This window comes from Perissodus microlepis, chromosome 16 (genome assembly GCF_051167445.1).
Source record: "Perissodus microlepis isolate ML-2025 ecotype Zambia chromosome 16, ASM5116744v1, whole genome shotgun sequence".
Classification (NCBI taxonomy): domain Eukaryota; kingdom Metazoa; phylum Chordata; class Actinopteri; order Cichliformes; family Cichlidae; genus Perissodus; species Perissodus microlepis.
This window is the reverse complement of record NC_140476.1, coordinates 30,768,772-30,792,447: the sequence shown is the minus strand read 5'-3', so window position 1 is coordinate 30,792,447 and position 23,676 is coordinate 30,768,772. Positions and strand designations below refer to the sequence as shown.

At 41.7% G+C, this 23,676-nt stretch overlaps 1 protein-coding gene across 1 annotated transcript; it reads left to right on the top strand.

The window, feature by feature from the left end:
• Window positions 1–1,428: 1,428 nt before the first annotated feature.
• On the top strand, window positions 1,429–23,669 carry ints6 (integrator complex subunit 6). The gene is made up of 18 exons (XM_084907954.1): window positions 1,429–1,881; window positions 2,020–2,097; window positions 2,718–2,867; window positions 7,233–7,322; window positions 8,208–8,391; window positions 12,863–12,988; window positions 13,307–13,458; window positions 14,983–15,135; window positions 15,898–16,030; window positions 16,254–16,348; window positions 16,464–16,574; window positions 18,589–18,804; window positions 19,144–19,270; window positions 19,410–19,552; window positions 19,660–19,846; window positions 20,431–20,802; window positions 21,464–21,557; window positions 21,871–23,669. Exons 1-18 carry the CDS (start codon window positions 1,771–1,773, stop codon window positions 21,962–21,964), a joined length of 2,616 nt encoding a protein of 871 aa, XP_084764080.1. The 5' UTR covers window positions 1,429–1,770; the 3' UTR covers window positions 21,965–23,669.
• Window positions 23,670–23,676: the final 7 nt, after the last annotated feature.

Genomic DNA, 23,676 nt, shown 5'->3' with positions numbered 1-23,676 from the left:
GAAGATAGTTGAGTGTTTTGCTTGTTACATTTTAAACTTGAAAGTTAAGAGACCCAGAATTGCGAAAGAGGAAAAATGAATGAATGAATCTGTGGAAAGTTAATTAATCCGTCAAATAACAAAGTCAGAGAGGCCCAAACAGAACAGAAGTATCTCAGATTGGTGCTTAACCGGTTACTGTGCTGCTGTGCAAGCTACAATAAATAGCTGGTTTATAATGGCAATAAATGTTATTGCAGCTGCAACTACAGTTTATCACACCTTTCACAGTTTCGTCGTTAAGATCGTCAAACCACATTAAAGATTTTATTGTGAAAAACGTCAGTGACACACCGGAAGATAAAGTGTGTGTGTGTGTGTGTGTGTGTGTGTGTGTGTGTGTGTGTGCGCGCGCGCGCGCGTGTTGCTTCACATCAAATAAGAAGCACACAGACGTTCCTCCGCTTTGCTATCGCAAGCCACCGGATGGTTTCGTCTTGTTTTTGCGGAAGTGATGATATTTTCCAGTCAACTACATTATGTAAATTGTATTGCACAATCGTGCGCGTGTGGCTGGGTGTCATGTAGCATTAAGAGTGAACTCTAATCTGTCAAAAGGCTTATGTGTAGCACGTTTGATGATATTCTCTGTGCAGTAACAGTTGAGGCATTATCTCACATAACTACAGATCAACAACAGCAACGATAGAAGTGTGATTCTTATTAGCGACATCTCTCTTTGTGTTTGTTTGATTGTTTCTGTGTCTTTTTCTTTCCTTTTACCTGCAAGTATGTCGTTCTTTGGCTATGGAAAATAAAGACAAAGTACAGACATTTCAGAGCTGCAGGGTGTGTGAGTGCGTGTGCGCGCATGTCAATCCCAGCGACTATTCAGCTAAACCTGTTTTCCTTCAGAGAAAAGGGGAGTCTTTATTTGGTCATCACGTGAAAACCGAGTGCCATAACACCCGCGAGTAGTTTCTGTTTGCCCTAGGTGCATTCCTTGGTTGATATTTTACAGTTGTTTTTATATGATAGTGCCTCCAGTTTATCTCTCTATAGTCTTGAAGGGTTGTCTTTCACACTAGCCCACGCCCGCGCATAGGATGAAGTAAATGTTGATTATGTAATCAGATCTAAGATCAGACACATGCCTGTTCCTGAATAACATCACCTCAACAAACTGCGGTAAGGCTCCGATAAAAGAGTGCATCGCCACATATGCTGTATTCTTTATCACACAATGTATGTACAGAATATTTTCCTTGCATTCCTGCCTCTCGGGCAAGCAAGCATGCGCATGAGACGGTCTGCTTTGGCCTTATTTGGATATGGTAATGAGGAGCCTGAGACCGCCAATAAGAAGAGAGTGTATATACACGTGACACTGCAAGACCGCTTGGGAGGCGGGGTCAGGCGCGGAGCTTAGGTTAAAACCAGTGGACAAGACACAGCGCATTCAGTGTAGGGAGAAGCAGGGACTCACTGTGAGGGGGAACTTTGTTACTATGAAACTTAGGAATATTTACAAAATATTGTAAAAATTATCAAAATCCCTCGTGAATCCATAACCTGCCCCTAGGGTTTGAGGTTTTTAGTTTAGTTCGCCCGGAAAGGGCTTCTACACTCACTATTCTTACACTTTTTTGAAAGAATGTGTGAGACAGACAGTTAGCCAGCTAGCTAGCTAGCTGAGAGGTGATACAGGCGGCAGGAGAACAAAAGATTTTTTTCCGTTTTGGCCGGTTGTACTGACACCAAGTCCATGCAGAACGTGTCATTACCATCACAATGCCCGTTTTACTTTTTCTGATAGACACGTCCGCTTCAATGAACCAGCGCACCCATCTGGGCACTACCTATCTGGACATAGCAAAAGGCGCTGTTGAGACTTTTATGAAGGTACTGTAACCACGGGACACATTAATATTGAGAGATCCCGAGCGGGAATGCAGTTCAGTTCATCGTTTTGCTGTTGCAAGCTCGCCTGTCAAAGCTGATCTCTCGATAACCGTAAATAATTCTCTACTATTTCCACAGCTCAGAGGGAGAGATCCGGCGAGCCGAGGGGACCGGTATATGTTGGTAAATTTTGAAGATGTTCCGTTCGGGATAAAGGTAGAGTTTGTTTTCGGGTCATGTCCGGCTTTACATTGCGCAGATTGACTGTCCTTCCATCGCTGCACCACGTTGTGATCACTACATCAACTGTGTAGAGAAAAATCTTCAGGAGGAGCTTTCATACCCCTTTTAAAACATGGCCGACATTTTGTTTCAATGTGAGCAGCAAGGAACTCTGGGTGTTATTTATACAGCGGGGTGATATCTAGGAGGGAGGGAGGGAGAGTAGAGGAGGAGGAGAAGCGGGGATGACAGACTAGCCTACTTTACTTCTTTAGACCAAATTGCCACTTTAGTCACTGCACACATTGCGACTTTGCTACTTTGCGGTTTTCTGATCTGGAGCCGAGCGCAGCAGCCTGGTAGAAACGGATCAACGTCCTGTGGCTGCAGTGCTGTCAAATTATTAGTCTGGGCAGATAGAGAGGAAGCGACCTATTTAGATATTTATTAGCTCAGACTCTCAATAAAACCAGTGAAGTTAACCACTAGTTTCCTTAGAAGTTGCCTGCTGGTCACAACAGTGGGGTAGTTATTTAGCTTTGTGCATGTTATTAACCAGCTGCTATGTTGTGTTTTGTTTGGGTTTTGTTTTTTTTTGTTTTTTTTTTTTAAAGGCTGGATGGAAAGAGAGCCATGCCACATTCATGACAGAGTTGAGGAACCTCCAAGCAACTGGACTCACAACTATTGGCCAATCCTTGAGGAACGCTTTTGATTTACTCAATCTCAATAGATTAGTGACTGGGATAGACAACTATGGACAGGTATGTAGCAATGAAACAGGTGGAGAAGAAATCAGGCTCATAAAGTGCTAAATGCCCAAACAGACCCACTTCACCCACCCGCCTACCCCTACCCTCACCCCACCCCTTTCTGCTATCTCCCAGTCTTACAAGCATCAACCACTTTCATACTGTGGACCCACACATCCTCAGCCATACGACACAATCATGACAGCAAGTCCAAGCAGCAGGAGCAACGTAGCTTTCTTATTTTCTTTCTTCCCCCCATCATTGATTAGTAACTTTAGTTTGTGTTACATATGTCACTGCTCTCATCAAGGACATGGAATTATTACACCTGTAAATGAGCTTTTAAGCAAGAAAATGCATTATGTTTTGAAACTCTAAGGATCTATTGCAGGCTCTGTCTGCACAAATATGCACTGAAAGCTAGATGCTTTTAAAAAAAAAATATATATATATATAGTTGTATTTAAACTAGTGTAGGCTTGTGTCACTTCAGCTTTATGGCCAGTTTGTTAAAATGCACTGGATTATTATGAGAGGTGGTTCTAATATTTATATCCATTATTTAGTCCATAAATGGTCTGGCCACTCTGTGGTGTGTGTGCACGTAAACACAAAGCTAAACATAATTTTAATCAAGCTGGGATTTATTTTAGAGCTTTGGAATAAGACTTTTGCAGTTTTAACCAGGTCAGTCTAAATTATGTAGTTTCAAGCCTGTCAGAGGACTTTTGTGCTTTTATGATGAATCACTGGGCGAGGTGGTAGAGCGTGTCATCTACCGATCGAAAGGTCGACGGATCAATCCCCGGCTCCTCCCGTCTATGTGTCAAAGTGTCAAAGATCTTGAACCCTGTTGCCCCCGATGCGTCCATCAGAGTGGGTGTGCGTGAATGTTTGATGGAAGTGCTTAGCTGTAGATAAAAGCACTGTATGAATGTGCGTGTGTTTCTGATTGGGTGATTGACAGATGTAGTGAAAAGTACTTTGAGTGCTCAAAAGTGAGGCGACAGGCGCTATATAGAAGTACCAGTACCACGGATGCACAGTCATCTGTACCATGATGAACATACTCTTTTGTTTTTATCTTTTGGTTAATGTGAATGCTCACTGATGCTGAGATTGAAGACTGTCGCCCTTTTCTTTATTTCGCTCAAGTCTGCTTCAAAAATGGGGATCCATCTAACAAGACCACAAATGTGAGGATATTGAAAAAAGCTCCTGGATACACGCTGACGGAAAAATGTGGTTTACTTTAAAATTATCGATGTTATTCCAGTTGTATTGTGCAGCTTAGAAAGATTTCCATACTGCAGCTTTACGACACAGTGGGCCTGATTTACAGCTGTAAGCTATTCACATAAAACTCATTCAGACTCAGTATTGCTAAGAAATATTCTCCAAGCCCACAAAGTCTGGAGCTAGTACAGCGTGATGCTGGCCAAGTTCCCTCTTCAATTTAAATCCAGTATTAGTAGCTAAACGTATATTTGCATGATAAATACAGTTTCAGACCACCACTCTTATGCCAGCCCACTGACTCATGTGTAACAGATGTTCAGATCTGCCTTTAGCTGTGCAGAGTTGCACAAAGTGACCAGAGAAACTTGACTTTGGTTTAGTCTCATTAGAAAAAGAAAAGCTGAAGCCAACAGAAAGCATATTTCTTGCTATTCAGCATCTCACCTTCTTGAGATTTTCTCATCTCCTGGCCAGCGTTGAAACTGAAATGCAATTTTTTTGCATATGAAACAAAGTGGTCATTATTAATGTAAGCTGTGAAGTCTAGCCCATACCCAGTTAGAGTGGTAGGTGAATCTGCACGCTTGTGGTTGATACAGAATCTGGACATCTGTTTTCCTGTGCGGAGGTAAGTGGGGGAGTATGGGAGCAGTAATGAATGTTTAATTAGGCATTTCCTGAGTAATAAACAGAAGATCCCTACCAGCCCAGGTAATGCATACATGCAGCATGCATAATGCATGTGAGACACTCTTTGGTTGTTTGAAAAAAAAAATACCAGCGACACGGTCAGACTGTCCGATTTTGAACACACAAGCCAAGGTCGAGGTTACTGCGTCCCGCGCTGTCACTGCTGACCTCTAATTACAGGTTGATTTGACAGTGGCTATAATTTAATGACTAGTTCTCCCTCTTCTGCCTATTTCCAGCAGGAGGCTTGGCAATTACTAGTATGGAGTGCATGTATGTAGTTTATATATGCTTAGTATGTCCTTTACAAAAGTGGAGATATTGTGAGCATGGGCTGTAATTTAAAATGTGAGCTGGTGTCCCTATAGCCCAACACAAGTGTTTGGTACTCCTAGAGGATATTTTAACGTAACAAATGTGTGTGGGCAGGAAATGCTGGTAACACTAAAAGCTAGAGGAATCAATGAACTTGAGTCAAAATCTAAAAACCTTTCAGTACGTCATCTAACTGATTACACTAGTGTAGTGGTGCTTAATAACTCCTGTAAGCTGTTTCTGCTGTCTTCTGTTTAGTTACCATTTCCTTTTAAGTGAGGGTTTACCATTTAACCAGAGAAGCATTTCAAGGGAACTAGGAAGAGGGCATTTCCGCATGAAAACACATCTAAAATGACTGTGTGTGCGCTTTTCTTCTGTTTTCTTATTTAAAGGGCCCTTTGTATCATAAGTCAGTGCTCCACGTCGTCCAGCGGGTGGAGCCCTGGGGGGTTAACGGGGGGAGATGGGGGAGTTAATATTGCCCTGGAGTGCCTCAGTCTACAAGTAACAAAGAGCGCTCCAGGTTGCCAGGCATCTGAAACGACTCTCCCCTGGGAGATGAAGAAGGGTATGGAGGTAGAGGGGGGAGACGGCCGGCGGGTAATCCTGACACTGATCAGTTTCATTAAGAGCATTGAAAGAGCAGAAGAAAGGATGAACGTGAAGAAATGATATGGCCAGTGTTGTTTGGTGGTAAGTTAGGGTGTCAGCTGGAGTGATGGCCGGCGCTTTAATGGATCTCCATTATCATGGCATTGTGGAAAGCACATCAGAGTAGCGGTAGCTGACTGCATAGACGGGTCTTAAACATGATGAATTACCTATTATTTCTCCATTTACTAATGTAATATCTCATTATCATCATTAACCAGTTATAAGAAATGCCCACTGTGTTTTCTTCTCTTTGAAAGCACAAAGAGATGTCTTCAGATGACTTGTTTTTATCTTTCAAATTACCCAAAATATATAGATACTGTCTTGTCTTTTACATGAAAAGCAGCTGGGCACATTTTGAGAAGTTGTCGAAAGGCTTTATTCTTACACCGGCTCTCCTGATAGGCTGTCGTCATGTGTCATCTATTTTTAATAGTCGCATTTGGCTTTATTTAAGCACGAGTAAAAGCTCAGGCAGCTGATATGACATGGATAAATTCATCGCTTGACTGGCAAGTTAGCCCGATCATCAAGTCAGCATGCCAACTAAGTGCTCGATATCATGAAGGAATTTTTGAGGGGGGTTGCCAGGTTGTCATGGATACCTGCAGCACAGTGGGGTCTTGGTAGTATCCTGCTCTGTTTACTTTGGGCCGTTTATGTGACTGGACAGATGCATCATTCAGCAGAAAGCGCAGCCTACAGGTAGAGCCCAAACAGTGTGGCTCCACGTCCATTAATAATGGCTCTGCTGTCAGAACTGGAGGCCCTTATGGAGTCACTGTGACTCTGCAGTGAAGTCCGGTTTGCTGGCAGCACTTGTCAGTCTTTTTTGAGGGTTTTTTTGTTTTCTTTTACGCTATTACCTCACCTAGTGGCTCTGTGGAGATCCCACAAGGCTGATGCACAGTGATAAATGCAGTGCTGCTCCAGTTTAATTTCATCAGAGTGGAGCGCTGATGTCATGAAATATCATGGGGTCCAGCAGGAAAGAGGTTTCGTGTAGCTCCTCGGATAATGAGCTCTGCTGTTGTGGAGTATAGAGTGAACATATACTGCAGACACTAAAGACTGAACTCTTACTCTGTTTGTTTTCCCTTTGAGTCAAGGTTTTCTATTTCACACACGCTCCTGAAATATGTCCCGTGTCATTTATCTGCTGTTTGTAATGATGCATTTATGGTGCTTATTTATGCGTCGGATCGCAGAAGGCCATAAAGCCACACTTTATAAATACAGGTATTAATGGTGATCACGTCTTTTGTAAGCACAGTTTTAACAGATGTGAGAGCAGCCCCCCTATTTTTTTTTTGTCTTGTTTTTTATAGCTTGTTTGTGTCTTTCTCATTTCTTTGTGCAGGGTGACCCTAAGTTGCCTCTGAGAGTCTGAATGCTGAATTAATTCGGCATGGTTTCGTTTTTCATTTAGTCTTCAATATGTCCTATTTTTTTCTTTTGTTTTTGGTTTTTTTTTAGGGAAGGAATCCTTTTTTCCTTGAACCTGCCATCATCATCGCAATTACAGACGGCAACAAGTTGACCAGCAGCAGCGGTGTCCAAGATGAGGTCAGCCTGCATCTCCAATCAGGAGAGCGTTCTGTTTGGTTGGGTGATACTTTAGGAGTCTAACCGCTCCGCGTCAAACTTTACCAAACCCTCGTCCTTTGACTGTGATTAAGATGGCTAAAGTTTAAACCACAGAAGCTCTACTGTGAAGTTCTTTATCATATTGTCCACTCACATAATAACAAAGCTACTTTTCATGCTTAGAAGTGTTATCAGTAGCTTTGTTATTATTGTCTTAGAAACAGAGAAGTTTGATGTACTTACTTATTGATTAATCATTTGGTCCTAAAACATCAAGGAAGACAACTTCCCCAGGCCCTAGCTGACACATTCAGCAGAAAAAAAACCAAAAACCTTAATTTATTCTCATCAAAATCTAAAAATACCAGTGAAGAGTCTCATTTGAGTCCAACACCAGTAATATTTTTGGCATTTTTATTAAAACAGCTACTTTTTAATCATTGATTGCGCTTCCTGTTTCGACTGATTAAACACTTGATCTTGAAAATGTAGAAAATAAAGAAAAATCATTGCTCAGTATGACAATGCACTATTTTTTTTCTTTACAAATGCAGTAAACAGTCATGTTTTCAACCTATGCAAACAAAAATTATATAGGCAATTACTTTTAAATTCCTTTAGCCCAAATTATGACAAAGGGTATAACTGCAAGGTTAGAAGTGTGAGCTGAGCCCTCCGTGCCACTTTAATACCCTGTAAATGAAGGCACTTTATCAATACCGCCGTAAAAGTGTTGTTCATTTATTCCCCAAGTTTCCCCACAGTAGCCTAAAACAAACGGCGATATTATAGAGAACAGCAACACAGTAAATCTGTTCTAACGCAGGTCTGTCATCTCATCCTTTGATCTGTTTCATTGTCCAGCTACATCTACCTCTGACCACGCCGCTGCCGGGCAGCGAGCTGACGAAGGAGCCGTTTCGCTGGGACCAGCGTCTGTTTGCTTTGGTGCTACGTATCTCCGGCAACGCTTCGGTGGAGCCCGAGCCCCTCGGCGGCGTCCCATCTGACGATTCTCCAATCACCCCCATGTGTGAGGTCACTGGAGGTAGGCGGACTGATACGAGCTGCTGGTTGTTGTGTACTTACAGATCAACTCTGATAGGCATTTCTCAGCTTTTAAGTACACTCGGTTTGACTTTTGTAGCTCTGGAGTTTATGTACTGATTTATATGCTTTATATGCCGAAGTTTCAAAGATGATTTAAGAGCATTTAAAGACAGGACAAGTTTTATGGAAGAGCTGCACCATGGGTAATGCAGTCTGATGTGCTTGTCGGGTACTTCACTTTAAGTTGGTGATGTTAAGGAGTTGTTGGTTTTTTTAAATTATTATTGTATCACGCATGGAAACATGACCAGCATACAAGGAATTATGCAATTAAACAAAATAACATAAGCCAGGTAGAGTAGGCTGTAGACATACATTTTAAATGATCGCATGAACAGCCTAAGATTAAGAAAACCATTTTACTGCTTCAGTTTAGTCTACAGAAGTAAAAGCTCCTTATTTTGAGTGAAAAATAAACAGATCAGATGTTTTCCTCTTGGAAGTGTCAGAAGCTTAAATTTTAAAGCAGAGCCCACTTCAACAGGGGACAGCCCTGAGCGGTGTCTAGGCACTGTCTTGCTCAATATTCAGAGTTGTGCTTAAGGATTGCCAGAGAGGTACCTTTAACAGCCCAATGCAACTACACCGTGCTCTTATTTTAACCCCTGCTGGAGCTATTGTGGAAGGGTTAAGTGCTTTGTTTAAGTGTACTTGGGTAGTAATTGCTGATTAAGGTTAGAATGACTAGATTTTCCCACCTGGTCCATAATCGGACTGCCTTTGTCCTGCCTAAGTCCTGTCAAGAGACTTTCTAGCCAGCGATTTTGATCTGTAATCCCCCCCATCTCCAGCCAAAGTCCGGCTGCCAGAACATTCACTTATAGAAGCAGACTTTTATCCCCTCTGTCTCCATTCCTCACGTAGCTTTGTTTTGGAAGCAGCTGGCAGGAGGAACAAACTAGAATGATGCTGATGGCAGGTTAAGATTAACCCATGCACACATATAGAGAACAGAGGACTCCAAAGCTGCGTGTCGCAGCCGGTGGCGCTGAATGCAGAACATGACACAGGTCCATTGTCAGCGGCAGTCTACAGTACATGCTGCCTGTCCATTACTGCTGATGGCAGACCTGACACAAAGCCACAGCCTATTGAAATGAGCGAGTGAATGGGTGCACAACAAGGTCACTCGAGGTGAAGTTGAATGACAGGAAGGCTAAGTTAGACTAGTCAGTTGTAGCTTTGGAAGATGGTTTTTCTGACTTTTTTAATTTTACACATGCGATTGATGGCGTGACAAAAACGGCAAAGAGAGATTCTGAGCTTTCAGAGTCACATTTCATGCAAATGCACTATTTGCATGTAGTGTAAAGGGCTGATATGGCTGCACAAAGATGAGCAATATGTAAAGAAGAGAGCTCTTGAAATTGCACTGCACCAGTAGCAAAGCACTTCATAAACAGTGTAATGTAGTGATCCTTCTTAACCCCTTTTATTCTTGTTCATTTGATTTCTCTGACATTTAGGTGCATTACATAAACACCAAACTGCTGCCGCTGCAGTTTTTGTTCTTTACAGGGAGTGCAGAATTATTAGGCAAATGAGTATTTTGTCCACATCATCCTCTTCATGCATGTTGTCTTACTCCAAGCTGTATAGGCTCGAAAGCCTACTACCAATTAAGCATATTAGGTGATGTGCATCTCTGTAATGAGAAGGGGTGTGGTCTAATGACATCAACACCCTATATCAGGTGTGCATAATTATTAGGCAACTTCCTTTCCTTTGGCAAAATGGGTCAAAAGAAGGACTTTACAGGCTCAGAAAAGTCAAAAATAGTGAGATATCTTGCAGAGGGATGCAGCAGTCTCAAAATTGCAAAGCTTCTGAAGCGTGATCATCGAACAATCAAGCGTTTCATTCAAAATAGTCAACAGGGTCGCAAGAAGCGTGTGGAAAAACCAAGGCGCAAAATAACTGCCCATGAACTGAGAAAAGTCAAGCGTGCAGCTGCCAAGATGCCACTTGCCACCAGTTTGGCCATATTTCAGAGCTGCAACATCACTGGAGTGCCCAAAAGCACAAGGTGTGCAATACTCAGAGACATGGCCAAGGTAAGAAAGGCTGAAAGACGACCACCACTGAACAAGACACACAAGCTGAAACGTCAAGACTGGGCCAAGAAATATCTCAAGACTGGTTTTTCTAAGGTTTTATGGACTGATGAAATGAGAGTGAGTCTTGATGGGCCAGATGGATGGGCCCGTGGCTGGATTGGTAAAGGGCAGAGAGCTCCAGTCCGACTCAGACGCCAGCAAGGTGGAGGTGGAGTACTGGTTTGGGCTGGTATCATCAAAGATGAGCTTGTGGGGCCTTTTCGGGTTGAGGATGGAGTCAAGCTCAACTCCCAGTCCTACTGCCAGTTTCTGGAAGACACCTTCTTCAAGCAGTGGTACAGGAAGAAGTCTGCATCCTTCAAGAAAAACATGATTTTCATGCAGGACAATGCTCCATCACACGCGTCCAAGTACTCCACAGCGTGGCTGGCAAGAAAGGGTATAAAAGAAGAAAAACTAATGACATGGCCTCCTTGTTCACCTGATCTGAACCCCATTGAGAACCTGTGGTCCATCATCAAATGTGAGATTTACAAGGAGGGAAAACAGTACACCTCTCTGAACAGTGTCTGGGAGGCTGTGGTTGCTGCTGCACGCAATGTTGATGGTGAACAGATCAAAACACTGACAGAATCCATGGATGGCAGGCTTTTGAGTGTCCTTGCAAAGAAAGGTGGCTATATTGGTCGCTGATTTGTTTTTGTTTTGTTTTTGAATGTCAGAAATGTATAGTTGTGAATGTGGAGATGTTATATTTGTTTCACTGGTAAAAATAAATAATTGAAATGGGTATATATTTGTTTTTTGTTAAGTTGCCTAATAATTATGCACAGTAATAGTCACCTGCACACACAGATATCCCCCTAAAATAGCTAAAACTAAAAACAAACTAAAAACTACTTCCAAAAACATTCAGCTTTGATATTAATGAGTTTTGTGGGTTCATTGAGAACATGGTTGTTGTTCAATAATAAAATTATTCCTCAAAAATACAACTTGCCTAATAATTCTGCACTCCCTGTAAACACAAGTTTTAGTGGGAACTTTTAATCCTCTGTGTATCTATCTGTAAGTTTCGGAGACAAAGATTAAGTCTAGTCCTAGAATGAGTGAAGAATTCGATGAAGCTCTTCATTGGAAAAAGGTCTGAGAAATCTCAGCTCAAGTTATTTATAATTTTTGGTTAATTGTGCTACAGTCACACCAGAGAAATCAGTTACTGGAGACTCCGGCATGACTAAAATTATTGCATGCAATGAACTTGAGATTGTGTCTGAAATGGTTGCTGCTAAGACGAGGACGAGGTGTACGAACACTTCAAAGAGACTTTGGTGTGTCAACGTAGAGATAAAATGTAATAAGATGGAGTTGGTCTGCTATCAGTTTGTGATTCAATGGGTTGAAGTTAAAAAAAAAAAAAAAAAGACACTGCAGACAAGTTGCGTTCATTGTTGCAGACTGACTCGGATTGATGCAGTCTGTCTGCATCTATATTATTTCCAAACCTTTGTCAATCTCTCTGAGATTAATTGCAGTCAGCCCGAGTCGGAGCGCAATTGTTTGGAGACAAGTTGCATCCCACTAGGTAACCTGTGCGATCACCATGTGTTTGAAAGTCATCACCCAGAGACTGAGGGTGGTGCATGTTCGACCTCTGGACAAGTTGGTCGCCAAATGCAAACATTTCAATGAGATGACCCAGCAAGTAGCAATTTCTTTTTTCCCCCTAGTTTCAGTTAGATTGTTTTCCTATTTTTACCCTGGCACCAATCAACAGAATTATCAGACTTCTGTATTTTCCCTATTCTGAATCACTATTTTTTATGGCTCATTTACTCTGCGATTCAGTCTTAACCCTGTTCCAGCAGCAGCATGCAACTTTTAGCAAACAAGCTCTAATAGACCCACTGTACACTGTCTGACCAGCACCAAACAAAGCAAAGAAGACACAATTAGAAACTAGCTTACGAAAAATGTGGAACATTTAAAGCCAGATGTTATTTCTTAATTTGGTTTCTAGTATGTGCTCTAAAAAGTACAACAAATTATTATTTATTAGGAGGGAAAAAAATCACATTATAATGTCAGGATCTAAGTGGAAGGGTCTAAATAGACAGCTTTTTGCTAGGAAATTGACAAAATGTGAAAGCATGGTGAAAATGCGTCCTGTGTTGTTTCTGCTGCTCCCAGTTGGCCCACAAATTCTATTAATTAAGCTTTTAAACGGCTAAATCAAAAAACATTTGAAATGATCCACAGTCAACCAAGGAAACAACATTTAATTTTAGCAACACCATTGACTCGCTCGTGTTTTGGGATATTTATACTTACAGACGTGTGTCTTTGTTACAGGTCGTTCTTACAGTGTGTTCTCCCAGCGTATGTTGAATCAGTGTCTGGAGTCTTTGGTGCAGAAAATCCAGAGTGGAGTAGTGATAAACTTCGAGAAGACGGGACCTGACCCTCCTCCGCTAGAAGGTAAGAGACACCTCTGTTTGTTTGTTTTTGGGTTTTCTCAAGTTGAATTGTCTTTTATTATAAAAGGAGCTTTTTGACATGTGCTGTGCTGCATGCGTTTGATTAGTAGAGGAGCTCTTTGCTCTCTCCCACTTGGTGTTTGTTTTAATCCATTCTGAGCTTTTCTTTCCTGTTTTTCATAAACATCTGGTGGGTGTCACTGTTTAAACTCCTGCTTTCATATTTAACTGCTGACACACTTGTCTGATGCATTTTGTTTCATGTTGCATTTCATAAACCCCTTGTTTTTTGTTTTGCTTTTCTTATATTCCTGCACAGACACTCCAGCTGAAGTGGTGAAGTCTGGTCCGCAGCCTTGGCACTGCTGTCACAAGCTGATCTACGTACGACCTAACCCTAAAACTGGTGTTCCCATCGGGCACTGGCCCATCCCCGAAGCCTTCTGGCCAGACCAGAACTCCCCCACATTGGTAAGAAAGTTGTAGAAGAACCGACAGAAATATGAGATAAGAAACAGGTATCTGTCAATTTTTGCAATACATAATCTGAGTTACTGCAGCAGATTAATGAAATGACAACCTAGCTTAGTAAAATAAATACAATGTCACAGAACAAAAGAGCCCAAAAAGGTAAAAATAATATTAAAGAAGAGACTTTAAAGCCCTATAGTTCCTTTCTTGTATTTATATTTTGGACAGTTTTACTCTTGACAGCAGAATACACTTATAATTCTATAAAACTTAACAAAGATGTACTTTATTCCTAATTATTTTTTAATAATATAAGTCTTAATAGCCAAAAAGTGACCATATTTACAAGACTGGTATAGTGTTATTAGCTACGGCTAGCATGCTTGCTTAGCATGTTGGCCTTAGTGGTGTGCTAACCAGTGTCTGGCTAGTTTTATGGCTAATTGGTGCTAAGTAACAGACTAATAAGTTTTCAACATTTCACTCTCTAAAGCTGAAGTACAAACTTCCTGATAAATAAAATACTTCCTTTAAAAATGCTCTTAAGGTCTCCAACAGCAGAAAACATCACCCAGAGGTTCAGTTCATTGACTTATATTAGCTGAGGTGAGGCCTAGCAAACAAGCAAGTACAAGAAGACAAAACTCTGTAATTTTGTTATGAAGGGGATAAATGGCTACAGGGTTTGTTTGTTCTTTTTGTTTTTTTGTTTTTATTTTGTATCAGGCTTTTGTAGATGTGATAATTTAATTACTAACACTGGTTATTTTAGTGGGAGTCAGTGGGGACTGACGCTCTTTTAGAAGCAGCCTGCAGTGATACAAAGTAGCCGTATGCTCAATTATGAATCTTAAAATGGAAAAAATGTAAGAACAATAAAAAGAAAGGCACTTACTAAGTTTCATGTTTATTAAAAGGCAAAACAAATCCATTATAGCTGTAATGTGCCTTCAGTGGCCATTAGATGATAACTCCTCTACAGGAGTTACAGGATTCAGCCCCACACATTGTCACTTTCATTAAACAACTTTTCTTCTTCCTGTTTGTTTAACAAGAATAATCAGTCACACTAATGTAACAGTGCCACACTCTTATTAACTTTAACCATTTATTCCATAGCAAACAATGACTAACTCGTGATAACAAAGGGATGACGTCAAACCGGCTGCAGTGATGTCACAGCTACACGAATGTGCAACAGCCCAAGCACAGATGAGCTGTAATCAAAATTAAACAAACAAAGAAGTACTCATTATGATAGATCATGCATTGCATGTTACCTATCATTCATAAGCTTTTCCTCTGCACACACACATACTCTACACTTTCAGTAGAAATAGAAGTATCAGCAGCCAGGCGTGATTCTTTTTTCCCGAACTGTATTCAGACGGTCAACTTTGCGCATTGCTTAAACTTAGCTTAGATTAACAACACCTACTGGTGTTATTAGGCGCCAGCAGGTGTTGTTGATCTTCTTTAATATTTACCATAACATTGTGTATCTCTTTCTGTGTACCTTCCCAGCCTCCCCGCTCAGCCCACCCCCACGTCCGTTTCTCCTGCGTGGATGCTGAACCCATGGTGATAGACAAGGTGCCCTTTGATAAGTATGAGCTGGAGCCGTCGCCCCTCACACAGTACATTTTGGAGAGGAAATCACCGCACACCTGCTGGCAGGTACAGCACCATCACAGAAAATAACAGCTGTTGAGAAGAAAGTTTGACATTAAAGCAGAAATCTGTGTTTTTAATCTTTACAGCCAGGTAGACAAAGAGGATTTTAATCTCTCACACATGGAACGTGTTACATGCATCCTAACAGCAATGTGATAAGTACTTGATTAGATGTTCAGACATATTGAGACATTGATGTGTGGTTTCAGGTTTTCAGTGTACCAAAAAAATAAATAAGGGTGGCAGCAAACGAAGCGATGATTCGATAGCACGTCGGCATGCACAGACTGAGCTTTAGCACATGTGATTAGATCGAAACATCTTGTCTCTGCTGGTACCCGCACACCAAGCTTTACCTGGTTTGTGGCAGGAACCTGAAAGTAAAGGTTGTCTCTGTATTCATCGCTCGTATATTGATTTTGGTGTTTTTTTTCCCCCATGTTTGGCATGAGTCATCATCAGAGATGAGGTGGCAGACTTTCAGAATGACTTTTATATCAGCAATTACAAGAATTACGCAGTGAAAATATTTTCCTGACACTGACCAGATGCAGCGTTATGATATTGAAGGGCTAATAGTAAGTGGTAAGCAAGGAAGTGAAATTTACTTCTGTAGGATATTTAAAACCAAAGTGGCTTTACACTAAAATAAAATGAAACCTAAAAACAATTCAGACAGCATCAGCTGGTTCTGTTTTTGTTTGCTGATTGAAAAGTTCAAATGTCACAACTCACTTCCTGATTTTTCTCTTTCTGTTTTTTCAGGTGTTTGTATGTAACAGTGCCAAGTACAGCGATCTGGGGCAGCCTTTTGGTTACCTGAAGGCCAGCACAGCTCTAAATTGCGTCAACTTGTTTGTAATGCCCTACAACTACCCCGTACTTCTTCCGCTTCTGGGTAAGACCTGTGCATCCACCTCATTTTTACTCTCGCTGTAGGTGTTGATGGGGAGTCTTTGTTTTGGGCATTAGTATTTAGAAGAGGCTTTAGAAAATTCAAATGATCTGCTGCAATAGCAAAACGAATGACTATTTTTTTTAAAAATTCAGTTTTCTTAATAAAACATGTTCCTAATGAATGAATTTTCTTTGTGTGATCTGTTTTTGATCGTTTTCCACAGATGACTTGATTAAAGTGCACAAGTTCAAGCCTACCATTAAATGGCGACAGTCCTTTGAGAACTACCTGAAGACGATGCCTCCGTATTATATTGGGGTCAGTGGCCTTATTATCATTCTTCAACTTTTCATTAATGGCTTTTTTTGTGGTTGTTGTTGTTAATGTACAAAGCTGTGCCTGCACTGTTCTTACTGCTGTGTTATTCTCACAGTCGCTAAGAAAGGCTTTAAGAATCATGGGAGCACCGAACCTGCTAGCTGACAACCTGGAGTATGGTCTGAGCTACAGCGTGGTTTCCTACCTGAAAAAGCTCAGTCAGCAGGTTAGTTGTTAATATTAAATCTACTCCACAAAGCTGTGCTTGTTGCAGTGTCTGTCAGTTGTCAAGCCTTTCTGTTTTCACTAAAGTCCACATTGATGGATTTTTATAGTGTAATTTGTAGTTTTGGATTATTTTGGGTTTTTTTCTAGTTTTCTTAATTTAAAAAAAAAGAAAATGAAAAAAGATAAACACCAGTCTAGTTCAAATGTTTTATCTCAGTTTGATTAGTATTTTAATATCTTAATTTTGGTTTACAAAAGTAACTTGCAAAGAAACCTGGTTTTATCATGACATTTTTATACTCACTGGCCGCTTTGTTAGGGATATCTGTTCAGTAAGGGATATATCCAATCAGCCAATCACATGGGAGTACCTCAGTGCATTTAGGCTTGTAGACGTGGTCAAGGCAACCACTCATTATTATCAGGGTGTGCAGAAGAGCATCTCTGAACGCACAGCACGTCATACTTTGAATCAGATGGGCTACAGCAGCAGACGTCTGCACTTGATGTCTCTCCTGTGGCTAAGAACAGGAAACTGAAGCTGCAGTTCACATGCACTCACCAAAACTGGACAATAGAAGATTAGGAAAAGGTTTCTTGGTCTAATGAGTCTCTATTTCTGTTGCGACAGTCACTGATGGTAGAGTCAGAATTTGACATAATCAGCGTGAAAGCATGGATCCATCCTGCCTTGTGTCAGTGGTTCAGGTCTGGTTGTGGAGTAATGCCTGATTTGGACTTCTTCAGGGAGTCTTTGTAGAGCCTACAACAGAACTTACATAAGTGGCTGATGTCATTGCCGACATTTATGCTCGTGTGTCCCAGCAGTCTCCCTCCAGGAATTTGCTGAGATTATAGTCCTTATATTAATGCTTTGATTATTAATCCTTACATTGAGATGACGATTGTTGTGAAAACTCAGCTAAAAACTGCACAGGAGGAGTCGACTGCGCCAAGCAGCCCAGTCATAATAGTTGTGGGTCACGTCGATCTGGCATGTTGTTATGTTTTTCATGAGGTTACGCTCTAGATCATAAATCCTCTGTAATGGTGTAGGAGATATTTTCTTGGCTCACTTTGAGCCCGTAGTACCAACTGAGCATTGTTTAAACACCACAGCCTACAGGAGTGTTGTTGCTGACCATGTCCATCCCTCCTTCTGACAACACACAACCTCACAAAGCTCAAAACATCTCAAACTGGGATCTTGAGCATGAGTTCACTGTAATGGCCTATTTGTACTGTCCTAATTTTCTTTAGCACTGATTAAAAAGTTAAAGAAAAAAAGAACAAATGGCTTTAAATAGAAATTGCGATATCCACGTCAGTCAAATCATTTCTTTCATTCATTCACTTATTTTTACTGAGTGCTTTAAATTGCACTCAAAAGGTATCACAGGCATTTGCAGAGAACGTCTGTTACCACAGTTATACTTGATAAATAGATGAACTGAAAAACTGAAAATGCTCCACTAGATTTAGACTTTGCATCAATACACTGTCAACTGAAACAAAGTCTCTTGGCTGAGTGGGGGGCAGCTTGTGTACGAGTCCACGGACTGATAAATCATTTTGTACTCTGTGCTGCTTTTCTCTCTGTGTTCAATTCTCTGTCAGCGGCTACATTTTATGACGAAAGAACAAAAATGTTTATTGTGTTGGAATATGTCACAGCGATACCATCACATCCTTAATTTCTAACTTACTGTTATTTTAATGGTTATTTGGTATTAGGCACCAACTGTTGTTGTTGTTTAATACAAATATGTTTTATGCTATTACAGCTGTCTTTCCTTGTGTCAGTCGTTTTTTGTACCGCTGGATAAACACTTATAAAGTAGTTTATAGCTTTGCACAGCTGCATTGTAATGCATTTTAAATCTTATCTTCAGTTTTACGTGTTGCTTATAAATCATTAAGTTCCTGCATTTCCCTTTTTCCTGCTACAATAATCAAGACACCAAATAGGAAGGCATTTCTGACCAGAAAACCTAATTTCCTCATATTTTCAGACAAAAATCGAGTATGACCGTCTGATCGCTTTGATTGGGAAAAAGCAGCCACCGGAGCCTGGCCTCAAGGTGCGATGGCGAGGCGGAAGTATATCTCTAGCCCAGCGTCGGGACTTCATCCAGCAGCTACAGAATCTCACAGGAGAGGCCCCAGCTCTGCCCATGGAGCTTAACCCCAAAGAGTTTCAAGGCTTTCACCTGGCACTGCTCAACAAGGTAGGGTTGGATTATTATCTGCATTTCTTCAACATAATCACATTCATCATCGGGAGCTGTTCTGACATGATTACACACATGAGCATTGGTTTTTACTGTTGAGCGACTGTTTAGATTCAGTTGGCGAGGAGTTCCTTTTTGAAATCTCACTCTGTGCTCAGATTCTTCAGGCTTCTCCCCAGCTGCCCTCCTGAGGCTTATAGCATTGCTGTGTTTTTATGTAGTTGGTTTGAGCACTTGAGGGCTTTTGAAAAATGGTCCACGCTCTCAGAATGCATCTGTATATCCACTCTCCGGTGTCGAAACTACAGCGGTGTTTCTGTCTGCTGTCATCCTCAGAGCCTGAAGCCTCAGAGTTTTAGGAATCCGTACGACATCCCCCGCAGCCACCTGCTCGACCAGCTCAGCCGAATGAGGAGAAACCTTCTCAACACCAGCGTCTGCACTGTCAGAGGCCACGACTCCGGTAACCCGCTGTGCAAATCATTTTCCCCACTTATTTGGCTGTGATTATGCTACGTTGTGAAAATAATTTCAGCATAAGAAGCAGGTTAGATGTATTGCTGTTCTTTCCATTTTTGACAAAGCATCTGTTTCCCTTCCAGACCAGCTCCACAGCGTGCCAATCGCCCAGATGGGAAACTACCAAGACTTCCTTAAAGCTGCTCCCCAGCCTCTTCGAGACGCGGACCCCGAACAGCCCAAACGGTTGCACACATTCGGCAACCCCTTCAAACTAGACAAGAAGGCAAGTCTCCGTTTTACTCTTCTCGTTTTCTTATTGGTTACAATGACAAATGTAAATGAACCACTGAAAAACACTCCGATGTACCATTTTCCTCACTTTCTTTACAGGGCATGATGATCGACGAGGCAGACGAGTTTGTGACCGGCCCTCAGAACAAGGGCAAGAGACCTGGCGACAGCAACAACGTGCCGGGTGGAGGTCCAAAGAGACGCCGGTGCATGTCACCTCTGCTGCGATTGGGTAGAGCCTACACCCCTCCAGTGTCCCCGTCTGCGAGCCCTCGACACTCAGCAGGTACGATCTAAGAGACAGTCGCAGATCTTTTCTACTAATATTGTAATTCTTAATAATGACTGATGGCATGCTTCTAGTGCCGAGTGTACAACCAAGTGTACTGGCCTAATAATGATTCAGTGATTATGGTATCTTAAGAAAAAAGCACATTTTTTTTTCATAAATTTAGGGAAATTGGTCAACAGAGGGTAGATTTAGCACACGGAATATAAAACTCAAGGCAGGAAAAATGTTGTATTAAACTGGGAGCTTCACAATAAATCCCCGTTTCCAGCTAGTAGAAACCTTTAATGTCCACATTATGTTGATAATTCAACCATTGTTGATGTGCAGTGCTGGGCAGTCCTGTCTTTCTTATACATTTGAGCACTTCAGCTTATGTTACAGCCTCAAGCTCTACAGATTCACTCCAGGCTCACTTACAAATTTGATCCCTCTGGCTCTTAAACATGTGCCAATGTGTAAAATTGGTCCCGTGTTCAAAGAGCTTTGGGATATTGTCTGCAGGGGTTATGGCATGACCCGTCCTACACAGCCGATCTGGATTACAGTGAATGTTTTTGGTTTTTTCCACCTTTCTGTAGACATGGACGTTAACGACGGTGCACCAGAAGCAGACCTGATCATCAACCACGTGGATCAGAACCACTACGGCTCAGACCAGAACTCTGACTCGGAGGTGGACCGTCCCTCGAGTCCCGCCGACCTTCAGGAGAACCACACTGCTGCGGATCCTCAGGTGATGCAGCACAGGGATGAGGACGAGAACGGGCAGACCCATCCAAGCGAGCTGCCACTGGGCAGCGAGGGAGGAGCGGAGATGGTGCTGATGGACGACCAGGTGCAGCACTACATTACGCCTTCAGCTCTGAAGAAGCACATTCACACCGAGACGACGAAGGTCAACAATGAGCTCAGGTCGCTCATCACCAAGGAGATCAGAAAACCTGGCAGACGTATGTATCCAAACCTGGTCTATAGGCAGGGAGGACAAAATAATAGAAACGGAGAGCAGCTACCACTAACTTTAAAGAGCTTTTTTTCTCATATGCAACCATGGTAGCATCTAAAAGTCACAAGTGTGATTGAATCATCACCTAAACAGAGATTCGAAGCTTCAGCTTTTATTGCAGGGCTGCTAAATTGAAGATGCTGCTTTGTATTTCATTCTTCCTCGTTACATCTTTGTCTTGTTTTTGTTCCAGAAGAAACCACATAAATGTGGTTTGTCATGGCACTTAAGCTTTGGTTTGTCCAGAAACAAAGCTGTTTTTCTTAAAAACAAAGCTAGGAAAAACAGCAGGTTTGCATATCTGTGTGTAAATTTAAAGAAGCAAACTTTTTTTTTCTTTATCTCCTCTGTTGATTTGACCGTACACGTCAAACTAACATTGGACGTCACTCTGGACTTTGAAAACGTGCTGTGGAATGGTTTTTTTTTTTCTAGTTTCCTTTATTGATTAAATGATTGTCAAAGAAGTCATTCAGATATGAGGGAGAACGCCTTTTATCTTGTTTATTATTAACATTCAGCTGTACACATACAAAGATTTGATTCAGTGGATGTGCTCTCCTTGAATCGACTGAACCTCGTTCGCTTTGCTTTCTCTGTTTCAGACTACGAGAAGATTTTCCTCCTCTTGAAACAGATCCAGGGCACTCTCGACACCCGGCTCATCTTCCTCCAAAACATAATCAAAGAGGCAGCCAGGTACAAAGTTCAGCCCTCCTCCTCTGATGTCAGAGCGTTATTACCTCTCCCCTATTTTTTATTTTTTTTTTACTTAAAATGAGCTGCAAACAGAAAAAGGGGACTGTCTTTCTTTATAAGCTCTCTTAAAGTAAAGAGCAGCTGTATCCTAGCACCAGGAGTCTGCATTTAAAACATCTGCAGTTTCACAAACCGAACAAAATGCAAAGAAAAAAAAACGTATCATAATTTTCTGTTCATGATCTCCTTTGCTACAGAGTTGTTTTGTAAAAGGCAAATGTTAACACGTGTCATTGCTTCTTCTTCTGCAAAGGTTCAAGAAGCGCGTTCTCATCGAACAGCTGGAAAACTTCCTCGAAGAGATCCACAACAGAGCCACTAACATGAACCACGTGGACACGTTCTAACGCAAACTCATTCCCAAACTGAACTTACTGGTAACCAAACCGGGCAACCCTCCACATCCCCCTCAAACCACCACTCCTACTGTACCAGGGGCCCCTGCAGAGATGAGACAAGGCGGCATCCAGCTCCCAAACCATGGCTTCTTCACTGGACTCCTTCATTCATTTAATGAGCATTATGCTTGTGTTGTTTGCACAGTAATCCTCAAAGACAGTACTGACCCTGAGTAATGCAGATGCATTTTTCAGACTTGCAAAAAAAAAAAAAAGAAAAAAGATGAGCGAGGAAGCACATATCGCTGCAGGTGAAGGTGAAGGCCTATGCAATGACGTGTTTGTCCTGTGGACAGTTTGTACAGGAAGGTTCTCTGAACCCGTCCTCAGATGTTGCCCTTTAATTATTCAGCTCCCCTCATCAGATTTTTCTTTTCTTTTAACAAATGTGAGTGGTTATCTCTCAGACAGGGGTGCTGAAATAAACAAGGGCATTTCTGCAGAGGGTCAGATGACAGCCTGTGTGTGGATGTAATGTCATGTGACAGTGTGATTGAACTGATAATATATAGGAAGGTATATCGGCACGTGTGGTTGTATTTTCAGACAACTCAGGGTCAAATGGGATCCAGCGGAGATGCTCATGAGCGACTTTGCTCAAAGTCACGATTCAACTTTATTTTATTTTTCCCCCCTGTGGTGTTATTTCTGATTTGTGGAGGATAAGAGTCCGGCCGTTCACTTCTCAATTGTTAAAATTGACCTTCTGCTTTCCACCAAATGGACTGCTGAGCTCTCGAATCAGAACAATTGGGCTTGAAACATTGAATCTGATAACGTGTAGTCTTCCTGGCAGACTGATGCTATATCAGTAGTAGCTTAACTTTTGGACTAAACCACCAGTTCCTGTTCCCTTTGCGGGGCGGGGCGGGGGGGGGGGGGGGGGGGGGGCGAAGAAAACAGATCTATAGCGATCGTTGCATCTGGAGACAGTCAACTTTAAAAAAACAAAACTGTCTTTTGCAAAGTAAAGTCATCAATGCGGGAAAAACAAAAAGCTCAGGAACTGACACATTAATGCATCACAATCAGCAATAACATCGGAGCCCTCCTCCCTGCCCTTTCACTTTGTTTTAGCCTGAAACAGCTGACATGCAACACAAACGTCTTGTCTGGTGGAGTGTAGATGAACCGAGGTGTCGGATGCCAGCCTGTCCCAGCGTGCTGGCTGCTGCCAAATAACTTAACCCAGCCCCTAAACTCCTTTTTCCGCCATGAATCTCAAAGCAACTTCTTACCATTTAAAAGCAAATGCACTTGTGTACATTTGAGAATCTTTATTTATGTAATTTAAAATGGAAAAAAAAAACCAGCCTTTAAACTTTTTTTTTTTAGGTCAGGCTTGTTTAATGTTCTCCAATTTACACAAATAACGTCTAGAGGTCAGGAGTTGATTTCAGACTCAGAGGGCAGCCCTCTTCCGCTCCCTCCCTCCTTGGACAGGGACCAAAATCTGCCATACTTGTCTTTGTTTGTGAAGAGGCCGCTACCAAAAGAGTATTTTGAATACACTGTAAAGATGTAAATAACCCTAGAGTACTATTTAAAGAGAATGTTCAGTGGAAAAAAATGGCCTTTTTGTAAGTATTTCCATGAATAAAGCTTCTATTTTACACTGTGAAGGGCCATGTAAATAAAGTGTTCTGTAAACATGCGAGTCT